This window comes from Chelonia mydas, chromosome 8 (genome assembly GCF_015237465.2).
Source record: "Chelonia mydas isolate rCheMyd1 chromosome 8, rCheMyd1.pri.v2, whole genome shotgun sequence".
NCBI classification, from domain to species: domain Eukaryota; kingdom Metazoa; phylum Chordata; order Testudines; family Cheloniidae; genus Chelonia; species Chelonia mydas.
In genome coordinates, this window is record NC_057854.1 from 6,399,019 (window position 1) to 6,425,541 (window position 26,523).

General features: G+C 53.6%; 1 protein-coding gene across 9 annotated transcripts in view; it reads left to right on the forward strand.

Moving 5' to 3' along the window:
• The window catches only part of ANXA6 (annexin A6), a 39,754-nt gene that overhangs the window by 5,782 nt on the left and 7,449 nt on the right, over window positions 1–26,523 (forward strand). For all 9 annotated transcript variants that reach the window (XM_043521270.1, XM_007071505.4, XM_007071506.4 and 6 more), the window contains 19 exons: window positions 2,316–2,374; window positions 6,395–6,485; window positions 7,299–7,393; window positions 7,770–7,883; window positions 8,252–8,342; window positions 10,975–11,054; window positions 11,153–11,209; window positions 12,129–12,222; window positions 13,329–13,424; window positions 14,778–14,836; window positions 15,421–15,543; window positions 16,242–16,300; window positions 17,949–18,027; window positions 19,127–19,208; window positions 21,059–21,153; window positions 21,942–22,055; window positions 23,263–23,353; window positions 24,309–24,388; window positions 25,558–25,611. In XM_043521270.1, the coding sequence (XP_043377205.1) occupies window positions 2,357–2,374; window positions 6,395–6,485; window positions 7,299–7,393; window positions 7,770–7,883; window positions 8,252–8,342; window positions 10,975–11,054; window positions 11,153–11,209; window positions 12,129–12,222; window positions 13,329–13,424; window positions 14,778–14,836; window positions 15,421–15,543; window positions 16,242–16,300; window positions 17,949–18,027; window positions 19,127–19,208; window positions 21,059–21,153; window positions 21,942–22,055; window positions 23,263–23,353; window positions 24,309–24,388; window positions 25,558–25,611 (1,572 nt within the window). In that variant the 5' untranslated portion in view covers window positions 2,316–2,356. The remainder of the gene's footprint in view (window positions 1–2,315; window positions 2,375–6,394; window positions 6,486–7,298; window positions 7,394–7,769; window positions 7,884–8,251; window positions 8,343–10,974; window positions 11,055–11,152; window positions 11,210–12,128; window positions 12,223–13,328; window positions 13,425–14,777; window positions 14,837–15,420; window positions 15,544–16,241; window positions 16,301–17,948; window positions 18,028–19,126; window positions 19,209–21,058; window positions 21,154–21,941; window positions 22,056–23,262; window positions 23,354–24,308; window positions 24,389–25,557; window positions 25,612–26,523) is intronic.

Sequence of the window (26,523 nt, forward strand, 5' to 3'; positions counted from 1 at the left end):
CTGGGAGTTTGGTTTATTAACAGCGTTCAACAAACAAGCCGTCCGCCCAGCCTCTTGTGCATCACAACCTTCGGTGTCGGGCTCTTCACTCTGTCCCTGCAGTGGCTTTCCCGCCATGGGCTTGCTCTCCCTTAACCCCTCCTCTCCAGCTCCTGCCCCCTGCAGGCTTGTGCTTGCCAGGACTTCTGCCTGGGAGCTCTGGAGAGCCCTCTCCAGCCCGCTGTCTCTCTCACAGGCCCCCTATACGCTGTCGCCCGGGACTCACTTGCCAAACCCGGCGCGGCTGAGCCCAACTCCCTTGTGTTCTGACAGGGCAGGAATTGGAACTGGTGCACTGGGACGCGTATGCACCCGGGGACCACTGCCCTGCTCCACCAGCCCCCCCGCCCTTTCCCTGGGTGGCTCCCCTGCCTGGCAGGGCTGCCCCAAGATTTTGTAAGATGTGTCTGAATGTCTTGCGATCTCTTTGGGGCCAGCACGGCATCCTCTCCTCATGGGGATGCAGCAACAGGACCCTGAACTCTGCCTGGGGCATCTGGACGCTATCGTAGTGCAAAGGAGGATGACCCGCAACGGTGATGCCAAGCCACGATGGCGTGACGCTGTTCCAGAGGAAAATGCCACTGAGACGGTTGGCGTTCCGCGGGCTCCTCATACTGTCTCATACTCAAGTGCTGTCAGCATCGAGCCAGTTCTGAGGTCCTCGCTCAGGCAAACTCCGGTTGACTTCAAGGACTTCGTAAAAATGCCTGAGCATGCCAGGATCTGGCCTTTGGGTTCCACTCCTGATGATCCTGGGCTTGAACGGGGCTTAGATTACAAATAAAACCTGTCTGCTGGTATGGGGGGTGGCTTCCTGGGGGAAGCCAAGCGCTGGGATAGCAGGGGGTGGTGCAGGCCCGGCCTGAGGTGCGTTGGCAGAGTCCTGGAGGGGAAGCTTGTTCAGCGCTGCCTGCTCTGTACCTGTCCAGAGCAATTCGTTCCTCCCCTAGAGGAGTTCTCCAGTAAATGAGGTGTGGAAGAGAGAACAGCGGGGAAAGCAGAGGGAGAGCAGAAGGTGACTCGAGCAGGTGACTACAAGGTGACTGGAGCAGGAACAGGGGAGCTTTTGTATTCGTGGCAAAAGCTGAATCTTCCTGACCTGCTCATGTGGGGTCTGGTTGTTTTATTGTAACCCCTGTTGCCATAGGAATGCTGAGGTTTAATTAGAATAAGATGAAAACACACAGGGCCTGATCCAAAGTCCATTGAATTCAGTGGGAGACTTTGCATTGACTTCAATGGGCTTTGGGTTAGGCCCATTGCCTACGTAAATTAGTGCCAGCAGAAGGAGGTCTTAAAAATTGAACTGGGCCATGACAATGACTTGTCACCAGCAAAGCTATGGAGACTGAGTGTCCGACAAGAGACAGAACACCCCGACGCGATCAGCCAGGAACAAAGCAGCCATGGGCCATTGCGTCATGCTCCCCAAACATGGGCTCTGGGGAGGGATCATCTCCTGCCAGCCATGGAGAGCTCAACCCTACGAAGCAACAACAAGAGCATCTCCACCACTCAGGATGCAGGGAGGGAGAGTGGGTCTCCTAGGTAACCAGGTCCCCGGCCCCACGAGACTTCAGTGCTCTGTGCTGAAAAGCCAGTTGCTCTAGCAGGCTTTCCTTTGGGGAGCGGGCTGCCACAGGCGCTCCAGATGCGGCACTGGTCCCCTTGGGACCACGCTCTGCTCCTTGCTGACTCAAGGGCAACTTACTTTGTGTTTCTTCCCTCCCTCCTGTCCCCTTCCTGTGTCTGTCTGTGCCAGGCTGCCTGGCGTGGAGCAGAACGCCAGGGACCGAGAGCGAAGCAAAACTGGCCACAGAAAAAGAGGCACTGTGTATCTAGATGTGCATGGGCTGCTCTCACTGGTGAATGCTGGTGATTTCTTGGAATGATGCTCCACGAGCCAGCACAGGGCAGCAGGATTTCCGCCCTCTAGGTCTATCAATACATGCAGAATGGCTCTAGGGAAGAGAGGGGATGAAGGGCAGAGCAAATCTGGGCAGCATCTCTGCCCGACAGAGGCATCCGTGCCCTGCAGCAACTGTATTGGGTGTGTGAGCCTGGCCAAGCCTTCGATAGGGGCCAATAAAGGACATAACAGGCCAAACGTCTGTCCTCAGTTACGCCGGTGTAAATCTGGAGTGGATCCGCTGACTTCAGTGGCAGCACTCCGGATTTACATTGCTGTGACTGAGAGCACAAGCACCACCAAAGCCAGTGTAGCTGTTGGGTGAAAGGACATTTTGCCTGACGTTTTTCTTTTTTTCCTGCAGCTTCCTCTTCCTCCTCCCCCATTGATTCCGATCCAGAAGCCATGGCGCCCACCGGCAAGGTACTGTACTAGCTCTAGCCCATGGGACGTGTCGTAGCGCTGGTTACCTCCTGCCGACTCCTCTGCAGACATAGAGGGGCTCAGGGATCCCATTTTGTCCTTGGGACAGATTCACTGGTTCACTCCAGTTGTTTTGTGCCTCTCTGGCAATGTAAAGCAGCCACAGTCCTGGCTTAAGGATTGGCTACCCAAGAACCCATCCCATATTTTGCCAGGGGGCCATGTTAGTGAAGCTAGCACGTTGGTACTATTCACCGACCCGTCTTGCCATAGGAGTACTGGTTAACTCAGCATTTCTGCTCAGGGTGGGGGCAGTTTCTTTGTTTCACACAGCTTTAAGGCTGAGAAGCAGGAAAGCAGCCACAAGTTTGGCAGCTGGCGTTGCTTTTCATCCATGCGGCTTGAGATCTTGCTGACAGACACTGTTTACGGTCTTCGTCCTTCGGCTAGCGCTCTGTATAAACACAAAGCAGACGCACAGTAAGATCCAAATGATTGTGATCTGAGTGGGGCTGGGAAGAAAGACAGAGGGGAACACAGAAGGAAAAAAAGAACTAGTAGGAAAAGAAAGAAAGGAAAGTAGAAATAGAAAAGAAAAAAAAGGGAGGGGGGTCAGGAGTCTCTATGGGGACAAAAGAAGTGGCGTGTACAACAAACTTCTCATTCAGCCTGGGGAGGTTATAGATCAGACCGGTTCATGGCCTTCAGCCCAGATTCTGGTCTCAGCTACCCCAGTGTAAATCTGGAGCAACTTCACAGAAACTGAAGGACTGACTCCTGATTTACACTGGTCTAATGGAGATCACAGCCTGGCCCACTTCCCTGGTTTTCCAAGCAAGTGGTACAACCCCTGTTTTTAAAATGCTGGGGGTGACGGTTGTGGCTGGGTGCCAAGCGTCGGTCAGGTGCTGGAAGCTCAAGAAGTTGTAATCTAGAGCTTGTTGCCAAACCTTTTGTTGTAATGCAGACTGCGGGAGGAGTGTGAGCGAAGGGAAAGGTCACCACAGCTCCTCTAGCCTGGAGCAGGGACAGCCATCTGGGCGTGACCTTTAACAGCCACAGGTGGGGGGCTGTTTGCTACAAACCCTGCACTTATATCAGATTGAGGGAAGGGTCCTTCTGCCTGCTCGGCCCTGTCCTTAGTGGGCACTTCAGCGATCCCACAATGTCCCAGCCTGGCCTCTGATCACGCCTAGAGGAAACCGATCTGGCAACTCCCCTGAAGGAGAACGACTCCCTTCTGCTAAGAGAGCAAGTCCCTTCACCCTCTGCCATCTGGCAGCTCCATAAGCCAACACCCACTCGCTGCCGAGCCCCGGAGGGGCGGAGAGGTGGAAAATCCCCTGTCTCTGGTGTCAATGAGGTCTGCATGCACCCATGCCTGTCACTGCTGGAGGGCAGCTCCTGCCACCTGATCCCTCGCGGCCCCCATGGGCACCTGTGGCTTGCGCTTCTTCCCACTGCAACGCATCCCGTAGCCACTGGTCAGCGTGTGTTATGTCTCCCTCTGCGTGCCCGATCCACACATGTTGTGGGTCTGTTAGAGCCCCTCGCTAGACAGCCCAGCTCCTTAGCTCAGGCTGCAGGGCCTTGTGCTCCTGGATCTAGAGGGCCCGGTTCAATCCCGGTGCTGGCCAAGATGGTGGCTATCACACTGGCAAGGAGTCAGCACCACTTCACTCCCTTGGAGCGTCCAGGTGTCCCCGCAGGACACTTAGGAAGGAGGGGTGGGTGGGAAGCTGGCGTTCTCTCCTCTCATCCACTGGGGAAGTCCTGTCCCCAAAACAGGAGGAATCCCTTAAAGCGACAGACAAATATTCACACTGTAAAGAAAGTGACCCCCACCCCCGAGAGAGAGGTGGCAAGAGCTTAGGGTGCTGGGCGGGTGAGCATGTGCACCCAGCGATCACTGGGCCCAGGTGGATGCTGAGGCTGTGTGAGGAAAAGCGAGTGAAGCTGTGTAGGGAATTGGGCTTCCACCCAGCATGGAGCAGCCTGCCTATTTATAGCCTCAGCGGCTCCAGCTGTCTAGAGGCTGGTGTGACTCAGAAGTGGGGGATGGGAGCAGGAGGGAGTCTTATAGCCTATGCACTAATTAAAACAGCAGAGCAAATGGGGGGAAGGAAGGCTCCCCTCATTCCCAGCATCTCGCTCTGCTGCTGCCCAGCAAGGCAGGAAATAGGGGGTGGGGGATGTTATTGCCCCAGGAAAGCTCACTACTAGCATGGAGCAGCCTCTGCTTCCCCTCCCCCCATTCAGTGCCAAAGGGGCCCTCCATTCCTGCTAAGTGTGTATATATACAGCACAGTTTCGGGCTCCTGCAGGCTGTTCCCAGCTCTGCTATTGATGCGCTGTGCAGCCTTGCCCATGGCACTTAGCCTCTCTGTGTCTCAGTTTCTCCACTGGGCTCAGAGTGGTGTGGCTGTGAGGGTGAACAAGTTAATGTTTGTAAAGCACATTGGGACTACAAAGTGCCATGTCAGTGCTGGGTACTATTAAAGTCTCTGCCCGAGTGGTGGACGCTGAGTGTGCCCCTGCCAACGTGATCTATGCCACCCCAGCTCCCAGGCAGAAAGCATTTCTGCTGGTACCTGATGACCCAGTGGGCCTCTGCTCTGAGTTCTCATCCGCAGAGAACACGCCCCACCCCCACACATTCTGCTCGAGTCGGTGACAGGCGGCTTGGCCTTGTAACATTTATTCATGTCTCTCCAAGGCATTTGTGTGGGAAGCTGCTCACACTGGGAATAAGGGACCTCAGGAGCTTCCTTATGGGAAAGCAGGGATAAAGCCTTGAATCACCCGCAACATGATCCTGCCCTAGCAGCCGGGACAGCGATCGGCATCTCTTATTAGCCATGCCAGAGGCACTGCACACTGCCTCTGGGAGAGGATGGTGGTTAGAGCAGAGATGCCTTCACACATGTAACTAAGAACAGGCTCACAGTCTCCTGCTTGAGTCACCAGACCCTACTGTTTGCTTCTCCCCTGCTGTGGTCTCTCTTCTGTTCCTTGAACTGAACCATTGTGGTGGTTGAGTGTTGCTAATCGGGTGTCATAGCTGAGGCCCTACTGGACAGCAGTCTACAGTTGCCCTGCTTCTGTGTTCTTGCACAAGCTCTTCTGTAGATGATTCTGCCTCTGTGAGGGCTGATTCAGCACTGGCCTGAGAGGACGGTGGCTAAAAATTAGCCAGGCACCGTGAGAGAAATCCTAGCTGCTCCAATTTGACTTGACTTCTTCATTCTTAGACTCTATTCCTCTGCTATAACTGTGCATGGTGACTTGCTAGCAACATGGTGCATAGGAATTGCCATGGTGGGTTGGACCGTGGGCTCCACCTAGTCTGGGATCCCATCGCTGACCTTAGCCAGTACTAGATGCTTCAGAGGAAGGTGCGTGAAACCCCAAAGGAGATACTGATGGGATAACCTGCCCCTCAGGGAGCCTCCTCTCAACCCGCCGTGGCTGGAGGTTGGCATATGCCATGAGGCAGGAGGCTTTGCATCTCTCAAAGCATTTTGTTTTTGAGTGTTCACTAGAACAAATTTGGCTGGGCCTGCCATCCATATCGATGGCCAAGCCCGCCTGTAGCCTGGCTCAGGTAGTTGTGCTAGAATGGCAGAGCAGCCGCGCACACTGGAGCAGCGAGGACTGCAAAGACAAAGGGTTAAGGGAGGATCCTGGGGCCTGATCCCCGTTGGCTGCTGGCCGAGCTGAGTTGCCTCGCTCCGGAGAAGGGCCAGGCTGGAGCAGAAACAAAGACAAGATCCCATCAGGGCACAGGGAGGTGACTTGTCTGGGAAGCCCCCAGCTCTTGGTGGATCTGGGCCCTGTTTTCCCGGAGTCCCCCTGTGGAGGCTGGATGGCAAGCCCAGTGGTGGAATTCAGCTGGGTGGATCAGATGTTGGGTTTGCCCCACACGTTCACGTTGCCGCCCTCATGCCAGCTCTGGCCAGGCGGTGGAGAGGCGCCTCCAGCTGGCTCTTCCCCATTTGTTTTCTCGTTTCCTCTCTCTAGGCTGGCAGGTACAGGGGCTCCGTGAAGGAGTTCCCAAACTTCAACGCGAGCCAGGATGCAGAGGCGCTGTACACCGCCATGAAGGGGTTCGGTGCGTACATTCCGCTGCCGGCCCGCTATGGGCCCAGGCCAACGTCCATCGAATCTCCAGGGGTCTTGACGTTAGTGGCTCTGGAGCAGGCCTTGTGCAAGCATCCTGCTAATAGCCGCTGGGGCTGCACGCCCGGGTGTGAGCGGAATGGAGGGGTGACGCTGGATGCCCTGGTTGTCCCTTTTCCGAAGGCAAGGGAGAACATTAGGGGGAGAAGGCCATGAAAGCACCTCCTGGCCCTTCAGCATTGCCCCCTCCGGCGCTGGCAGGCGGTGCACACTGCATCACCTCCCTGTGCCTCCCTGGCACAGTGCATGTGTTTTCAGGGCACGGCTGCTGCCTGTTTCTGCAGGGCGCCGGAGTGGCTTCATGATGCACAAACTACCCTTCCTATGGGAAATGCCCCATCGCTTATCTTTTTTCGGGGGGAAAGGCAGGACATGTCTGCAATTTATCTGGGGGGGGGGGCGGGCAGAAGGCACAGCGCTTCAGTCTGGATCTGACCTGGGACAGTCTCTGGTGCCCAAGTGCAGGATTCCCATGGGGAGAGTGAATGAATGGGGCATTCCCTGTGCTAGCATGCTATGCCCCACAACCCCTCCCTTTCCCCAAGTGATGCCCCTGAGGCCAGTCAGTCCCTTGCCCTGTTCCCAGGTAGGCCAGCTGTGGATGGGTGCACCCTGGTTGCAGCTCTCTGTCCTATCAACTCCAGCACAGAGCTGGAATCTGCTTCTGGTCCAGGCAAAGCTGGATCTTAGAGCAGACCCAAATCTAGGCAGTGGGACGAGGGTGACTGACCGTGTCTCCCTGCAGGCAGTGACAAGGAGGCCATACTGGACCTGATAACATCCAGGAACAACAAGCAGAGAATCGAGATCAGCCAGGCCTACAAATCGCTCTATGGAAAGGTAACCCCAGAGAATCGGACGGTGCCAAACCCTGCTCTGTGATCCGCAGGAGAGGGAGCCTTTGCTGCTTCCTCCAAACCAGAGCGTGCAGGGTGTACAGCTCCCTGCTTCACCCTGTCCCTGCCAGACTGGCAATGGGCATACAAAGCAAAGTAAAATCATTGGGAAAATTCACTAGCTAATGGTAGGGTGGGGAAAAGCCTTTGGATACTCATGGCCAGCCTGGACTCTGCCAGCAGCCCTACTGAGAAGGTCGTGACCTCCTCCCAACATCTAAGGGGGCTATCTTCATAAGTCCTTTCTCCTGGAGAGTCTGCCACTCATGCATTCTTCTCTCTCTCTCCTTCTCGCACTCCCTTCTGTGCCCGGCGGCCAGGACCTGATCGCAGACCTGAAGCGGGAGCTAACAGGGAAATTTGAGAGGCTGATTGTGGGTCTGATGCGGCCCCTGGCATACTTTGATGCCAAGGAGATTAAAGACGCCCTTCAGGTAAGGGGCAGGAAAGGGCACTCTCTGACCATCCTGGAATACAGTATGTGCTACAGGAGGGGTTCTCAAACTGGGGGTCGGAACCACTCAGAGGGTCGCGAAGTTATTACATGGGGGGTTGCAAGCTATCAGCCTCCACCCCAAACCCCGCTTCACCTCCAGCATTTAAGTGGGGGTCGTACTCAGAGGCTTACTATCTGAAAGGGGACACCAGTACAAAAGTTTGAGAACCACTGTGCACCCTCTAAGGGCAGGTGTACTTATCCCCACTCCCCAATGCAGTCCCCCAGAGGTTGCCCTTCTTGGGTGATACCCACCTGGCATCAGCACATGGCATCTCACGCGGTGGTTGTGTTTCCTGCCTATAGGGCATTGGCACCGACGAGAAGTGCCTGATTGAGATCCTGGCATCCCGGACCAACCAGCAGATACGCAACCTGGTGGAAGCCTACAGAGACGGTGAGTGTGGGGGACAAGGGCGTCCCGGCTTCTCTGGGGCCAGGAGGCCAGCAGTCACTGCCCTGTGGGCAGGGGAGGATTAAAGTCAGAGGGGGTACAGGTTCACCAGAACTAGAACATCCCCCAATAGCCTCTTCCTGTGGGCTTCCCCCTCCCCCCGCCGCTCCTGAGATAGACTCCTCCACTCCAAACTCTGTGCATGCTTCTTGGGGGCACCTCGCACATGGGTGGGAGAAGGTCTCGCATTTCCCAAATGTTGCTGTTGCCTTTGTGCCTAATCTACCCGGGTGTCAGTAAGGCATTTGCTACAGTTCCACATGAGAAATTAGTACAAAGTGCAAGGTCATGCATCTAGGGATTCACAACAAGAATTTTTGCTATAAGCTGGGGATTTATCAGTTGGAAGTGACAGAGGAGGGGAAAGGTTTCAGAGTAACAGCCGTGTTAGTCTGTATTCGCAAAAAGAAAAGGAGTACTTGTGGCACCTTAGAGACTAACCAATTTATTTGAGCATAAGCTTTCGTGAGCTACAGCTCACTGTGTGACAGGGAAGTGTTAGTACCTTTATACAAGGCACTGGTGAGACCTCACCTGGAATACTGTGTGCAGTTCTGGTCTCCCATGTTTAAGAAAGATGAATTCAAATTGGAACAGGTGCAGAGAAGGGCTACTAGGATGATCTGAGGAATGGAAAACCACCTTATGAGAGGAGACTCAAAGAGTTTGGATTGTTTAAGTGCTTCTCAAACTGTGGGTTCAGACCCCAAAGTGGGTTGCGACCCCGTTTTAATGGGTTGCCATTGCTGGCTTAGACTTGTTGGGGGCCAGGGCTGAAGCCTGAGCCCCACCACGCAGGGCAGAAGCCGAAGCCCAAGAGCTTTTCAGCCCTGGGCAGCAGGGCTCAGGTTACAGGCCCTCTGCCTGGGGCTGAAGCCCTTGGGATTTGCCCCCCCACACCTGTGGTAGTAGGGCTTGGGCTTTGGCTTTGCCCCCACCCTCTCCAAAGGCAATGAGGCTCAGGCAGGCTCAGGCTTCTGTCCCCCCTCCTGGGGTCGTGTAGTAATTTGAGAGAAGTGGGTCACGGTGTGATGAAGTTTGAGAACCCCTTAAGCCTAACCAAAAGAAGGCTGAGAGGAGATATGATTGCTCTCTATAAATACATCAGAGGGACAAATATCAGGGAGGGAGAGGAGTTATTTAAGTTAAGCATCAGTGTGGACCCCAGAACTAGTAGATATAAACTGGCCATCAACAAGTTTAGGTGAAGGTTTCTGTCCATCAGAGGAGCGAAGTTCTGGAGCTGCCTCCCAAGGGGAGCAGTGGGGACAAAAAGCCTAACTGGCTTCAAGACTAAGCTTGATAAGTTTATGGAGGGGATGGTATGACATGACTGCCTACAATGGTGTGTGGCCCAGCGGTGACTGCCTGTAACAAAAATCCCCAACTGCTGGAAACAGGACATTCGAGGGGAGGGCTCTGAGTTACTACAGAGAATTCTTTCCCAGGTATCTGCCTGGTGGGTCTTGCCCACAGGCTCAGGGTCTATCTGATTGGCAGATTTGGGGTGAGGAAGGAATTTTCCCCTGGGTCAGATTGGCAGAGACCTTGGTGGTTTTTCGCTTCCTCTGCAGCATAGGGTCACTTGCAGGTTTAAACTATGAATTCTCTAAAAAAAGAAAAGGAGTACTTGTGGCACCTTAGAGACCAACCAATTTATTTGAGCATGACTAATTGGTTAGACTCTGAGGTGCCACAAGTACTCCTTTTCTTTTTGCGAATACAGACTAACACGGCTGTTACTCTGAAACCTATGCATTCTCTGTAACTTGAAGTCTTTAAACCACGATTTGAGGAAGTCAGTAACTCAGCCAGAGATTAGGGGTTTATCACAGGAGTGGCTGGGTGAGATTCTGTGGCCTGCAACGTGCAGGAGGTCACACTAGATAATCACAATGGTCCCTTCTGACTTTAATAAGAGTAGTTGAGTAAGAATAGACGTTACCATTTTCAACCTAACCAGTGTCCCTTAAGTGACTTCCCACAAGATGTCGGAACATGTTAGTATTAGAGCTGAGTGGGTCTACTATTTATTTCATTTTCTTTCTTTCTTGATATAGGAATTCAATACAGTGCTCCTGTCAGATCATTTCTAAGTTATTATCTGGAAAAAAAAAATTAGAGTTTTCAGTTTTCTGAGTAGCCCCTGGAATCATGTATAAAGTTTCCCCTCCCCGCAATAAAAAACCTGAAATGGTGCCCCTGTGGGCAGGCACGGAATTCCCCCCTGCCCATGCCCAGCGCAATTGGCTTGACTGGAGCAGCCCCCCAAATATAGAAGTCAAACTAGGCCTCCGGTGTTGGGTCTGTGGGGGCGAGGGAGTTGTTAGCAGGGGGCAGTGCCTCTGAAATGGGTTTGGCTTGTTTTGGACTTGCTGTGAGAGGCAGGGCAGCTTTGATTGCACCTGAGAGAGGGTGGCATGCTGGACAGCAGCTCCTCGGAGCCCAGTGCCCCATACATCCTTTGAACCCAGGGTCTGGATCCTGGGAGCCAAGGAATGTACCTTGTGTTGGGCTCCGGCCTAACCTGAATACAGAACTGACGTGCTTTCCGTTTTCCTTTCCAACGCTCCAGCCTATGAGAGGGAGCTGGAGGCGGATGTCCTGGGAGACACCTCGGGGCACTTCAAGAAGATGCTCGTCGTTTTGCTTCAGGTACACTTTGATCTGTCCACCCCTCCCCGATCCCCTCTGTCTGTCCGCTGCCCTCATTCCTCTGTGACTGAGGCGCTGGCTTCTTGTCTCTGATGCAGGGCACGCGGGAGGAGGACGATGTCGTGAGCGAGGACCTGGTAGAGCAGGATGCCAAGGTAAGTGTCGCTGAATTGAGATTGGCTCACTTCCCTGGCAATCACTATTACACAGCCAGTGACTGGGAGGAAGAATGATGGGTCAGGGCCAAAGAACGAGCTTTTTATGGCACTGGCTGGATCCCCAGCCAGTTCACATCGGAGCGACGCTGATTTATACCAGCTGAGAACCTGGCCCCTCCGACTTCAGTTTTAAACACATTTTTTTTGTAGTTTATTCATTGCTCTGCTGTGTGTCTGGGCAGCTGGAAAGGGGCCCAAAGCCCTGGCTGCGGACACCCCATACCGGAAAAGTTCAGCTCTGACCTCTGGCCCATGTTTATCAGCCCTTCTTCAGCCTCTCAAATGCTGTTGTGGGCAAGAGCCACCCAGGACCTGCTTTCGAACTGAGTAGAAAGCTTCACAAACACGCATGGCTGTGGGCCAAATAGGATACGAACCTAGGTCTCCAGCAACCAAAGGCCAGTGCATCTAATTCACTGAGCCACTGAGCCCTCCTCTGCAACTGTTACTTCCAGTCTTGTGGTCCTGCAAGAGTTGTAACTGGTTTTATGCACACAAACACAGACACACACACACACCAGCCTTCATTTCCAACCATGTGATCTCGCAAGATTGTAACTGGTTTTTTGCACACAGACACAATCAGATATAGCATGGGAGAAGGAAGGCAAGACAGATCAGATTTTGAATTGACAACGTCCCTATAGATGAAGTCAGTTAAACAAATGATCGAGCCTGAAGCATTCCATGCAGCTGAGTGAGACCGGGAAGGAGCTTTGCCTTTTTAAGCAGTGGCATTAGGGTTTGGAGCTGGCGCTGAAGGCAGGTGTTGAGCGTGTTCGTTCTGGGTTGCATGGCCAGGAGTTTAGCACTCTCTGACTCTGGGCTTTTGCTGCTCTTTTCGCCTCTCTACAAGGATCTTTTGGAAGCTGGCGACCTGAAATGGGGCACAGACGAGGCCCAGTTCATCTACATCCTGGGAAACCGAAGCAAACAGCATCTCCGGCTGGGTAAGCTGTTTTCATAGCGATCATGCAATCACCAAACCACAATGCCCCTCCCTCCCTCCCCACAAAGCAGCTAGCTGGTTCTTGCAGATTCTCTGTGGATTGGCGGTAACATGCCGGACAGTCTGGGCTCTTGCCATCTGGTGGTCACGCTTGGAAAGGACAAGTAACCGTTTTCCATGAGATCTAATGAATTTTGAGGGAGGAGACCCCGGTGCCCATTCCATCTCTGGCAAAATCTTATCGGGGTGTTGCTGGGGGGAGCCCTGAATGCTCAGGCCTCATGGCTGCAATAACTTGTTCACCCCAAGAGATTTTGTTTCTGTAGAAGTGCTTCATAGCTTTCATTATTGTCACTAGTGCCTCCGCTGATTACAACCCACATCGGTGAGTCGGCTGCTGGGTAGTTGCCTTAAAAGCAGACTTGCTGTGCACGTGGTAGAGTAAACCAGCCGCTGGATGGCTGCCTTCGTGCTGTGGTGTCCGAATGACTCGCAATCTGGCTAATGCACAAAGGGCGGGAGTACGTCTGTCTAACCCACTGGGAGTGTATGTTATAGTGGGGGTGCTGAGAGCCATTGGACATGACTGTAAACCCTGTATATGATGGAAACCACTTCAAGCCAGGGGGTGCAGGTTACTGGGACCCTTTATGCTGGTACACAGAGGATATGAGTGGTTACAGCCCCAAGCTATAGGGTTTGGCGGTTTTAGCTCAAGCTGTAGGAGCCCACGCTTTTAGTTCTGGAGGTCCCCGGTTCAATCCCCAGCATGTCAGCTGAAGATTTCCGGTGGCTGACACATTCTCTGTGGCCAGTGAGGGTGTACCACAGGGGCAGCTGCAACCCTGGCATATGGCAGTGAAGAGAAAACACAACAGATTAGTTCCTCCTCCCACGCAGCGACGGGCAGGGTTACTGAGAACAGCCGGATGCTCTGCGGCCTCTTGCCAGCCAAGCACCTAAAAGGCAATAATCCCTGCCTCTGAGAGCCCCCAATGTGCAGAGTGGTGTCTGCTCCCCCACAAAGGCGCTGGCCTCCATTCCCCAGCCTGTGGGCCATGCCAGTGTGGCTTGTGACGGGGCCTCTCTCCTGCTTTCACCTCACAGTCTTTGACGAGTATCTGAAGATTTCCGGGAAGCCCATCGAGGACAGCATCCGGGGCGAGCTGTCCGGGGACATTGAGAAGCTGATGCTGGCAGTGGGTGAGCTGGTGCTGTCTTGTGGAGGGGCAGGGCTGGAGGAGACACTCAAGCCAAAAGGGTCAAATGTGGGGACTTAAAGTGAAGGGCCCGTTTCCATATTTTGACAGCTGAAGAAGATACCTGAGCACTCTCTGATACCGTGATCCCACTGACGTCACCTGGTGTTGTGGGTGCTCAACCCCTCTCAGAAATGGGCCGCTTTTATTTAGGTGCCTTAATATGGATTATGGGGCCTACTCCAAAGCCCACTGAAGTCCATGGCAGAATTCCTGTTGGTATCAATGGGCTTTAGATCAGGCCCCAGGTGCCCATCTTGAGGCACCCAAGTTTGAATATTTGACGCTAATCCCTGTGGAAAAACACACTGGGTCCCCCCACGTATACCAATGTGGGACTTGCCCGACTGCATGAGGCCACGGTCTGTCAAGTCTGGTGTCCTGTCTCAGAAAGAGATTCTGGGCGGACAATCGTTCGTGCTAAAACGTGTAACGTTCCCCTGAGCGTGCAGGGAATGGCTGGAGAGCCCCGGACAGTGGAAAGGAGCCCGCGGCGAGGCTGACTCGCGGAAGTATGTGCAAATCTCTGCTGTGCCATGGGGCCAGCTCCACGCTGTGCGTGTAAATGCAAGCCCAAATCCTGCAGTCCTCCTTCAGTCCATACCCCCGTTATTGCAGGGCGTAAGGAAGGAGGAAGAGCTGTGAGGTCCCATGTCTACAGTAATGACCTGTAATCTGCAGCAGGAAAATAGAGCTCCAAGATTTGACCCACCATTAAAAAGACCTTTACGAGCTATTACCTCACACCAGCATCTGCAATGCTACTCTCATTTCCCTCTAACTAGATTAGCCAACAGCTGTGACATCTGAGGCACCACAACACAATAACTCATCCTGGCTCTTTAGTGGTGACCACTGTCCTGCGGGTGGGCTACAATACACCTTAGAGGGAGACCACTGTCCTGCGGGTGGGTTACAATACACCTTAGAGGGAGACCACTGTCCTGCGGGTGGGCTACAATACATCTTAGAGGGAGACCACTGTCCTGCGGGTGGGCTACAATAGACTTTAGAGGGAGCCTCTGGAATTATACTGGGAAAGGAGGAAAACAGACCCGGTACAGAGAGAATAACTGAGGCTGAGAAAGCTGGGGCGGGGGTGGGGGGTTTGGGAGCAGCATCTAATGTGGTGGTGGAGGTGTGGGGGAAGAGACCAGGAGCCTGGAAGATTTAAAGGAGTCAGCTGGGGCATTGTGGTTTGAAGGGCTAAGGAATCCACTCTGCTCTGCTGGCCAATGGGTCACTGGACTTTTGTGACTCTTCTTGTTTTTTTTCACCTTCATTGTTTCTCCTGCAGTAAAGTGCATCCGGAGCACCCCAGAGTACTTCGCTGAAAGGCTCTACAAGGCCATGAAGGTGAGTGGTGCAGGAGGTTCTCAGGAGCCCCGGCTCCGCAGATGCTGTGTCAGGGAAACCCCACTAGCGAGGCACAAGCCCCGTTTCCATTAGTCCGTGAGAGGCACAGGGGCTCTCTCTTCCGGGTGCAGGCCTGGCAGGGTTCTAACACCCGGGCAGGTGCAGGGAGAGTTCAGCAGAGCATGGGACAGAGGGGTGGGAGCAATCTGGGCAGATTCATTCTGGCCATGGAACTCCTAGCCCAGGTGAGCATAATGATACTGTGCTCATTGCTCTCCTCTGAAACTGAGCCCTAGGAGAAGATTTGCACAGCTCCAGCTGCAGGAGAATTAACCTTGAAGAGGCTTGGGGACTAGCAGTGTGCATGAGCAGAGATTCTGACAATGGGCCACGGGGACATTGGTTAGCTGGCATTCGGCTGGTTTCGCAAGGTACTGGGAGCCCAGCTGGGTGATTAGTGCAGAGAGAACCGCCCCCGTCCAGGGTTTTGCCTCTTTCTCAGCTGGCGAATTGTCTGCAAACAAGTTGTGACTTTCTGGCATGATTGTGTGGCTAAGCTGTGGCCTGTGGGGCATCCGTTCCAGGGGCTGGGGACCAAGGACAACACGCTGATCCGCATCATGGTCTCCCGCAGCGAGATCGACATGCTGGATATCCGGGAAGTGTTTAGGACGAAGTATGAGAAGTCCCTGCACAGCATGATTAAGGTAAACAGAGGGCACGGCCGGGAGAATACCCAGTAATTCAGCTTTGATCCCAACCACATACGTAAGGAGACACGTAGTGCCAGGGAATCCCATCCTCGCCCCATCTTTTGACAGTGTGGGGAGGGGCGGCAGGGAGGAGGGCTTGGAAAACCAACAGGAGAACGTTGGGGAGCTGTTGAGGTTGATTTTGGCTTTGTGAAAAAGCCTCTTCTCTGACATGCAGAACCCCTTACTCCCCACTCGCTGCTGAGGCAGCTTTAGGGAGAGACTCTCCAATGCTCCCTGGAATCATCCCTAAGGCATTTTTGGAAGGCTCTGACTAGATTTTTTTCCCCTCTTGGTCAGGACACCCCCAGAACTGCAGTGAGCTTTGGGGCTCCACCGCCCCAGGCTGGTTAAAGCTCCACCTAATATGTTGCCAAACGGATTTGTTCCTGAATCCACAGTGTGTTGGATGGTGGCACCCCAACCGGCCCCTCTCTGCCTTGTGCCCTGGCTTCCTTTGGAGAATGCAGACAGGAAATCCCCTCCCGCTCATGAGCTACTTTGTGAGACCCAGCGTCACGCCCACATGACCTGCTCAAGCTAGACAACCCCGGTTGAGGCCTGGCTCCGCGATGTGGCTAGAGGCCCATCAGCGAGGTCTGCCCTGTGCGAGTGTGTGGTTTTAGCGTCTCCCTCTGCCTCTTCCTTTGCAGGACGACACGTCCGGCGAGTACAAGAAGGCCCTGCTGAAGCTGTGTGGGGGAGACGATGAGTAAGCACGCCCGCCGCACCCGGTGCCTACCTTGTACTGTCCCGCCAGCTTCCGTCAGGGTCTATGGGGAGGCCAGACACTAGGCTCTCCAGCCTCCTTGACTGGAGCTCCGTCTGGGGCCCACCGCAGTCCAGGGAAAGGCACGCAGCGCTGGTCTGGTGCCAAAGTGGAGCGTCCACATCATGGGCTTGATCCTCTGTCACTGATGTCAGCAGGAGCAGGTCCCGTAGTCCACATGGTCAGCGCAACCAGAGGGGTTGTAGTCCTGTCCCAATCCCCTAATGTCCCCCTCCCCCCGAATTGTTGCCTCTAGGGGCCCCTGTCAGACGTTGGCTTTGGGGGCAGCCCCATCTGAGCTGAAGCATTTGTAGCTTCCTGGTCCGTGGGCTTGAGGGAGCTGCTGAAGGGATGCCACGCTCTCCCGTATCTCCAGCTTGCATTGGCACGGGGCCCCCTCCACATCTGCAGCGGAGTCACTCTCCCACTGGTGATATGCCAGCGCGAAACAGTCTCCTTTCATAGGAGCTGCCCCTGAACGCAGCTGTAAAAACCCAACCCAACTCCCCCCACCCTGCAGGGACGGGGCCATTGTCCAAACCCATGTGAGCCCCAGCACCGGCAGGCACCTTCTGATGAGAAACCAGCCTTGTTCGCAGTCCTGCGGTCCCCCCTGCGGCACCCTATTGCTGCCAGCTGGGGGAAGGCAGGGACATGACCGGGGGAGCACAGTAGATGCAGGATATGGACTAGAGTGGGTCCCATGCTGTAAGCAATGGTGGGGAGAATGCTTTGTCCTTGTCCCCCCAGTGCTGGGTGCAAGGAGCAGAGAAACCTCCCTGCCCTGTTCCCGGCCCACCAATCGCTCCGGTTATGGAGCCAGCGCCTCGTCACCTACCAGTGTCCCAGAGCGCAGTGAAGCAGCCGGACAGCCGATGCAGTGTCAGCTTAGTGAGCTGGCGGCACCCCGCGTCCTGGCAATGCTAGTGTGAAACACACCTCCGCCCCCAAGGCTCAACTCACCCGCCTCATCCGGCCGCTTTATCCTGGCAATGCACAGAAGCCCCACTAGTCTCTCAGCAGCTCTGGGTCACATTAAGCTTCAAGCTGTGGGGAAAGGGCTGCAGATTTGGGTTGGGATGCTGGCTGATTTGTCCTGAGGGGCATTTAGGGACTGGGTTAGAGTGGTGGCTGATTTGTACCCAGGGGCATTAAGAACTGAATTGCAGTGTCAGCTGGTTTGGCTTGGGGGCATTAGAGATCAGGTGATAGTGTGGGCTGGTTTGGCTTGGGGGCTCTAGAGATCGGGTGATGGTGTGGGCTGGTTTGGCTTGGGGGCTCTAGAGATCGGGTGATGGTGTGGGCTGGTTTGGCTTGGGGGCTCTAGAGATCGGGTGATGGTGTGGGCTGGTTTGGCTTGGGGGCTCTAGAGATCGGGTGATGGTGTGGGCTGGTTTGGCTTGGGGGCAGTAGAGATCGGGTGATGGTGTGGGCTGGTTTGGCTTGGGGGCACTAGAGATCGGGTGATGGTGTGGGCTGGTTTGGCTTGGAATCACTCAGCGGCTGGGTTATGGTGCTGGCTGATCTGTCCTGTGTTGGTGAGTTTCCCCAGTTGCTCACTCTCCTTGTGTCCTATCCCCTCCCATTTCAGTGCCGCAGGTGAGTTCTTCCCTGAAGCTGCGCAGGTGGCCTATCGGATGTGGGAGCTTAGTGCAGTGGCTAAAGTAGAGGTCAGAACCCACTCCAATCCCTCCTCCTCTGCTCCCTGCTAGCTCGGAAATCACAGCTTCCTCCCTCTGCGTGCTGGCACCTTCTAACTGGCTGCTGCCCTGGCCAATCGGACGTCTTTACCGTGCATATTAACACCAGGCTTCTCTTGAGGTTCTGATTTGCACTGATGAGTTAACCCCTGAGGTGCTGGATGCTCTCCCATGCCCAGCGGCAGCACGTGTGTCTACTAACACATGTTGCTAACACTGAAATGCAAGCCTGGTGGATCCGGCTGCATGCTGGTGCTGTCCCGTGCCATGTCAGCACAGTTCACTGCGTGCAACCTGCAGGCTGGCTTCGGTGCCTCACGGAGGTCCCATTCACATGCAGCAGTGTGGCTCAGGGGGCCTCGTGTTCACCACATTAATGGTGTTGCACTGATGAGGCATCCCAGGGCTATGGGGGGTGGTGATGGGGGTGGACATGCTTTTAACCCCCTGAGGAATGGCAGCGCGGCAGATCAGCTAGGAGCCTTTTCCAGATCTGGTGTGTGTGACCAGGGGGCTCTGTCCCCAGCAGCAAGGCTGTTCAAGGAGCCCCATAGAAACATTGCCTGGCAGAGTATTAGACGAGGAGCAGAGTTGGGTTGGGTGGCAAGGACCTTCCCAGCCCAGTCAGCTTGTGGAGGGAACGGATGGCTCCGTTCCCTTTGGTGGGAGCTGCATGAGGACACCCGAGGGTAGAATTTGGCCTAATGCGGGAGCGGAAAGACTTTCATCCCGTTTGTGCTGCTGACTCCCGGTTCTCAGCTCTGTCCCTTTGCCTGGCGTGTGAGGTGGTGAAGCCTAGTCTGGCTCTCAGGCAGCATGACGTGAGGATGGTATTTATACGAGCAACAGCACCTCTTCTTTGGGGCTTCTTTGGCTATTTCCTTCCCTGGGGGCCAGTATCTGGACACTGCTGGCTTGGCATCCACACACAGACCCCCAACTGCTTTCTAATCCCACTCTCTGCTTTGCCTTTGGCTTGCTGGTTAGCACGCCTTCTCCTCTGTTTCTTCTCCTGTCCTGGCCCAGTGGGCTTCTGGATTTAAGCTGAAACCTCTTAACATTTCTGCAGCTGAGAGGAACCGTGCGCCCGGCTTCAGACTTCAATGCTGATGGTGATGGAAAGGTGCTGAGGAAGGCAATGAAGGGACTTGGTAAGTAGGACACTGTGGGCACTGGTGGAAGGTGGGAGGCCCTGTCTCCTCTATCTTCTGGGGAAACGTTCCACTCCCTAGTGGATTCTAGAGCAGAAAACCCATGAAGGACTGAGGCTATCTGAATAAAGATCTAGAAACATAATTCTGCAGATCGACCGGAATGAAGAACTGTCTGCATTAGGCTCAGGCAACTGGAGTTGGAGCTGCGTAGAGTGGAAAGCTTGTAGTGAAGGATTTACTCAGAGAATTTGGCCCATTTTCCATATCGCTGATTGTCCCTCAACAGACGGACTTTGTTTTGCATGTTTTCTGCAAACATATTTCAGCATAAAAGGCATTTGCAAACTCTTCACACCAGGGAGTATGCCTTCAAGCGTTAGAGATTTGCACGTGTGTGACGGGTCACGTAAGTCATGTGATTTTTTTATGTGTACCCCCTACCACCACCACCATTGAATGGCCTAACTTTTAGAAGCTCCTACACCCAACATGAATTTTATTTAGTTAGGGAACAAACTCTGATTCCTGAGTAGACGATTCTGGGCCATGGGCCCCAAATCCACTTCCCATGAACACCTGGGTTCCTGCACTTTGCTTGTGCACATCTTTGTGGAAAGGAAACAACAGGAAGAGATGAGCACCTGGGTGACTGAGATGTTTGTGGATAGTTGCTCTCAATTCACCCAGCTCTGGTCTACAAGTAGGAAGGAGAGGGGCTGTTTGGGGTGGCCCAGGAGGGATGTCAGAGGATGTGATGAAATGTGATCAAAGGGAAATTTAGACTAAATATCAGGACATGTCCTGCCAGTGGGATCTTCTGGAGTGTGCTTCTCTCTCTGGACAGCTAAAGCCCATCTCTTAGGTCATTGAAAATTAGACTGGAGAACATACAGTAGGGAACAACCCCTTCGCTGGCAGGCTGATAAGCTAATCAGGCCCTTTGGTGTCTACATTGAGGAAAGTGTCTGGGATACCTGACACTGGTTCAACTGACTGTGGCTCTCAGAGTTAGCAGTGTAGACACTTGGACTCTGGCTGGAGCCTGGTGTCTGAAACCCAGCAAGGGGGGAGGGTCTCACAGCCCAGACTCCAGCCCAGGTCTGTACGTCTGCTCTCCTATTTGTAGCCTTACGAGCCTGAGTCATACTGCCATGGCTGACACACTGTGAGTCAGGAGGAAGCAGGGTTAATGTCAACCTAACAGTTAGCTGTAGCCTCACCTTTCTCCTCGTAGGGAAGAATCCCAGAATCGTAGCTACCCGAGCTAGAAAAGACCCATTAGACTTTCAGTGGGATTTAGGCACCTAAGTCACTTTTGAAAATGGGACTTGTCCTTGTCTAGACACTTGAAAATTCTCCCCCCGCGTGCTCGTTTGTTTTACTGGCAGAAGTTGCCGTTGCCAGCTTTGCTCAGTTCTCTGGTAAGGTTCTCCCCTGTGGCTGGCAGATGCTGCACAAGCACCTCTGGGGAGTGCTGCCGATTTGGGGTGATCGTGTGACACCACTGCCTTGGATGTGATGAGCATAGTGTCCCAGCCATTCCAGACTGACTCTGAATACCAGGCTTGTTGTTAGAAACGGCCTTAGGGTGGGGAAGGCCTCTGCCTCAAGCCCCTCACATTCCTGCTGAGAAGGGTCTAGATAGCGGGGCTCCCAGACCCCTAGAAACCCAACTTCCCGCCTCACAGGCCTTGTGGCAGCAAACACATCTCAGGAGCTTGGACTTTGCTGAGTGGCCTTGTCTAGAGCCTGGATTGGCTCAGTCTGTGCCGACCTGTCCTCCAGGCCCATCCCTTTAGTGCGAGGTCCCCTGGTCTTCACATGGGCTGGTTTCTGTGTCATTGCAGGCACTGACGAAGGTGCCATCATCGATGTGGTCACACAGAGGAGCAACGCCCAGAGACAGGAGATCTTGAGAACCTACAAGTCTCACTTTGGCAGGGTAATGACGCTGGCTCCTTTCCCCTGCCGCTTCCTGCCGCCTTCCCTTCCTTTCTGCTCTTTCCCTTCCGTCTGGTTGCTCATTTTCACCTTCTCTTTCCCCACTACTGTCTCCTCTGTCTCCCCCAGGTCTGACAAAGCTGTGAAGGGTGGGGGAAAGACTCAGACAGAGTTCAGCATCTTTGTATCTATCCCTTTCCTGTGAGAGAAATCCCAGCCAGGAAGGAGTTGGGTCTTTAGTGGAAAGCCCTTCTGTCCGTTCTCCCCAAATAACCCTATCATTAAGGGCCATGTTTTCAAAATGACCCCAATTTTTGGGTGCCTCAAGTTTTGAGTGTCCAACTTTAGACAACTTGGGGTTTGATCTTCCAAGAACTGAGCTCATGCCTGTGAAATGGGGTCTCCTGTGGGGCATCCCAGAACGGAGGCACTCATAATGAGAGGAGACACTTGAGAATTTGGGCCTAAATATACTATTTCCATGTCTCCATAGTACGTGCACTTCACACTCATTGATGGACTTTCTCCTCATGCCACCCAAAGTGCGGAAGTATTTAGTCCCTTTTTACAGATAGGGCACTGAGGCACAGGGTAGCCTAAGTATTTGCCCATGGTATTTCTTCTTTGCTCCCCTCTCTTATTCCTGCGTTCTGCACCTTTCCCCTTGCTGGCCAGCAGGGAGCACTGAAGATTAGGGGATAGCTGTGACTTCCTCCATCACTAGCTGCTCTGAGCTGTGACTGGTGAGGAAGACCGAGTTAAACGTCTTGACATCCCTCCCTTTTGCAGGATCTGATGGCCGATCTGAAATCAGAGCTGTCGGGAAGCTTGGCCAAGCTGATCCTTGGACTGATGATGACACCGGCACAGTTTGATGCCAAGCAGCTGAAGAAGGCCATGGAGGTAAATTGTTCGGTCGAAAAATTCTCCACAGCTGTGTCTGAAAGTCAGACGTGGTGCTCCCGCTGCACTCTAGCCAGGCTTCCAGTGCTGCATGGCCAATGCACGGGAGCAATGCCATAGGGTGGCATCTTTCATCCAGTTGGCGACTTCCGTTTGCTTCTCCTGTTGCAACAAACTAACAGGGAGAGAGGCAGGGGACAGGCCCAGACCCAAAGCAGAAATAATCAGAATACCTAGCTGTCATACAGCTCTTGTCATCAGTAGATCTCAAAGCACTTTACAAAAGGGGGTCAATATCATGACAGGTGGGGAAAATGAGTCATGGGGAGGTGAAGTCACTTGCCCATGGTTATTCAGCAGGCCAGGGGCAGAGCTGGGAATAGGACACAGGTTCACTGAGGGCCCGTGCAATGCTCTACCACGGGGCCATGCCAGCAGGAGTTTGGGATAGGAGCTATAATGGGAGGGAGAGCAAAATGTGACAGCCTGGGACAGCACCATTTGTCAGTGAAGAGAGAGACCAGGGTCAGATGCAGCTCAGAGACTTGCTGTGCATCCCATGTGTCGTAAACATCCCCACCCCAACAAGAAAACATGATGACGATAGAGAACCTATCATCCTACCATCTCCAGAGCCTGCTGCAGCTCTCAGCATTTAGAACAGCAGAACTTCCCTTTAAAAACCGAATGGGCACCTGTAGGATTTTCAGGGCAAAAGGGATTTTTCTTGCCGCCTTGAATCCTGAGAGCTCTTCACTGAATGCCTAACTGCAATGAGAGAATCCCCTGATAACTATGCGGGAGAGGAACCAAGCCAGCAATCCAAGGAGAATAGCTTCTGTTTGCTGTGCTGTGAATTAGTCATGACTTGCCTTGAGGTCCATAAACACAGCGTTAGGTGTCACTGCCTTGGGGGGTTCTCCGGTCTCCACAAATACAGAGGAAATAAACAGAAATGAGGACATAGCAGCAGGGTATTTACCCTGGAGTTACCGTGTACTTATGGATTTTGTCTCGTGAAACAAAGCATTGCTGTGATTAAAGAGATCTTCCTTATTGTGTGACTGGGATGATGTAGAAATGCCCAGCCTGGAGGGTTTTCATCCTAACTTCACCAGCAAAATCCCTCTGGAAGGCAGTTCCCATCCCGCAGTGTCGTGCGTCGCTAACGTAGGGACGTGCTGTTCTCTTCCCTTTGTGCTTCCAGGGGATTGGTACCGATGAGAACATTCTCATTGAAATTTTGGCCACTCGGAACAATCGGGAGATCCAGGCTATTAACGAGGCGTATAAAGCAGGTAAGGAAGCCGGAGGAGAGATCTTAGAGAAATGCCGGGGGGAATCTGCACGGGCAGTGAGCCTGGGGAGAAGAGGGCTACATTTCAGCATTATTGAAAGTGAGGGACTCAAGACCGATGCTGCCCAAGCTCCCCCCAGCACAGCTCTGCCGGGGTAAGTGGTCTATGTACCACTGCTGCTCCAGCCTTGGGTTCCTCACGCAGCTCTACGAAGGCATGAAGCCTTCTAGGCATGGCCAACATCTCCCACATGGCCCTTGCCTCCGTTCAGGAGCAATAGAAATGTATGAGGTGCTTGGCACAAGTCCTGGATTTCCTGCATCTCCATCCTCGGCAAACGGGATCCATGCCTGCCTACCCAGGCTCTTGTCTTAGTGCCCATCACCATCGCTTCTCCCTGAGCGTCTGTCGTTAGAAAACGGGAGAGTCCAGGATCCGATTCCGAGCCCCTCCCCTTCTCTCCCAAACACCCGCTGCCCTGGACCAGGCAGCTCCATCCGTAGTAACTAGCAGTACATGCCTGTCCTGGAGCCTCGCCATGACCCAGTTACATGACTCATGTCCTGCCCTTGCCCTCTCCTCGCCCACTCTTCCTCCATCTGGCCCTTTCGTTATGGAATCTGTGGAACAAAGGGCTTGTCCTTTTCCACGTGGGATCCAGGTGAAGGCTTTTCAGCCAGCCTCCAATTCCGAGCACCCACTGTTCCGTGTCCAAAACTGTGCCTGGAAAAGCTATTGTGCGTCCATTTTATGTGTGCAAATAGGGCAGCTGGATACACAGGCCGTAGGTGCAAAGGACTGCTCTCACCTGCCCTGTTCCAGCCCCGGGGCCCGTGTGGCAAGCATGATTAGCTGCCTGAGCAAAAACGGATGCGTAAGCGGAAGGTGGGGACTGACTCTTTGAGGTGGAATGCACATTTATATTGTGTTTGTTTTTGCACTCCTTCCTCCTCAGCGTATCACAAATCTCTGGAGGATGCGCTGAGCTCTGACACATCAGGACACTTCAAGAGGATTCTTGTCTCCCTGGCTCTGGTAGGGTCACTTTTTGTCCAGTGTGCTTTGCTTGTGGGACTCTGGTTTTCCAATCTAACCCCTCGCAAAACTCCAGTTTCCTCATAGCCCCCCTTCTCCCCAACAGTTAACAGGGATGTGGTTGTGTTTCTTCAGGTAGAATCTAAGACAGCTTGCAGAACTGAGGAATACACCAGGATGCCTTGGTGTGTGCCCTTTGGTTGGCTGTACCCGCTCAAATCTTTCACTTCTAGCTCCTGTGGCCTATAGGAAAGCAACATGCCAAATGGCCATCCAGTCAGACTGCAGGCTGTTGAAAAGGTCACGCTCTAGGGCACGTTTTTTAAAGGGGGGAACGGAGCTATAAATCCAGACAAAAATGTCTCTAGAGTCCCTGGGCCAGATCCTCAGCTGGTGTCAATTGGTGTAGCTCTACTAAAGCCAACCTCCTGCTCTAGGTCCATGATGCTGTGGTGGTTGACCCCGGATCTGGCCCCATCTCATCTCTATTTCTGAGATGGTAACTGAGTGCTGGGCAGGAAATGCCCAGGGCTCTCAGGCAGCCTGTCCTTAGCGAACAGGACTTGGTGATGCTGTATCCCAGCTGGTCAAGGAGTGCTGGAGGAAACGTCCTCTGTGCCCACATGCTGGGGTGGGACTGGAGATCTGACTGTGGATGGTCCTGGAGTCTTTGTGCCCCAGTTAAACTCCTGATAAATATACTGTCACTGCAGAGAACAGGGAAGATCCAGGGAGCCCGGTGACTTAAAGGGACATTGCCACGCAGATGGTACCGTGGACTCTGGTCCTCTAATTCAATACGGAACAGGCAGCAGCAGCGCTGGCTTCCCAGCCCCATCCATGTGTGTCAGGTGTCTTCTGGAGAGACCCCTGGCAGTGGTGAAAAGGGAGTACAGGCCCCAGGGTGCCCATTAGTGCTAAATGCGTGGCCTTTGGGATGTAGACTCGCGTGCATTAGGAACCAGGCAGAGGTCACCAAACAGTTGTCAGCAAGCCAAGGCTTTTGCCACCAACCACGTGACCTGGCTGTGAAAGACTCTCTCTGCCACCGCTAGTAGCCTCGGCCGTCCAATATTGTTTGGGTGTGCAGCCGAGACAAGGACCCTTCCTACTCTGAGCAGACATTTCTTCCAAGATCCTTTCTCCATCGCTGTCATGTTTAAACACAGGGCAACCGTGACGAAGGAGGAGAAGACCTCACACGAGCTCATGAAGATGCCAAGGTGAGAACTGCACCGGCAGGCATGCACACGTACAGGCATGCTCCCAGACGTGGGTGTGGGAGTGGGTGTTATTTATCAACCTCTCCTTTGCTCCTTGGTTCTGAGAATGCTCACCCCAAGACCGCCTACCCTCTCCGTTTCTGTTGGGTTCCCTGCACCCAGCGCTGAGGTGAAGGGCCTTCAAAGAGTTTGCGTTGCTTAGTAGCTCTTCTTTTCCTAACCTAAAGGAAAAATCTCAATGAAATTTTCCATGAGAATTGTCTAGCTGGGGCTTGCAGAAATCACATTGTACTGCTAGGAGAACTGGGAGGAGTTGTGGGGGTGGAGCTTCCTTTTAGAATTTAAATCAATCATTTTATTAGTTAAGACGTAGAGTTAGTGAGCTGGTTGGTGTCCAAGGCCCTGAATGAAGTGCTGTAACGTGTGCCAGTCTGCCCAGAGGTCCCTGTGGCATTGACTCAGATAGACTGTTCAGACCATTCTGGAGGGATTTCCTTCCTGGGTTCCACAGCAGCTCCACGCTGGTTAGTGCGATCGCTGGCTCTTTCCCTGTTTGTCTCCTGCCTTCGCTTTGCTCCTTCCGCCTGCCTTGAACGACACCAGCCGCTGCACTTGGAAAGCCAACAAAGCCAAAATGTTCAAACTGGGAGCCTAACATCCAGCACCTAAACAAGGAGCCTGGTCTTCTGAGGTGCTCCAATGGGAGCTGTGAGTGCTCAGCACCTCTGCAAATCAAGCCACGGCTTCAGGTGTCCAACGTCAGGCCCCCATGTTTGGAAAGACTGGCCTTCATGACTCAGATGTTCCCATGCGTAAACCCACAAGAAAAATGCCTAGTGAAGCAAAACCGTTTCTGGGACAAAACTGTGTATGTTTGGGTAAAACTGCCACCCTCGATTTCTGCAAGCCCTA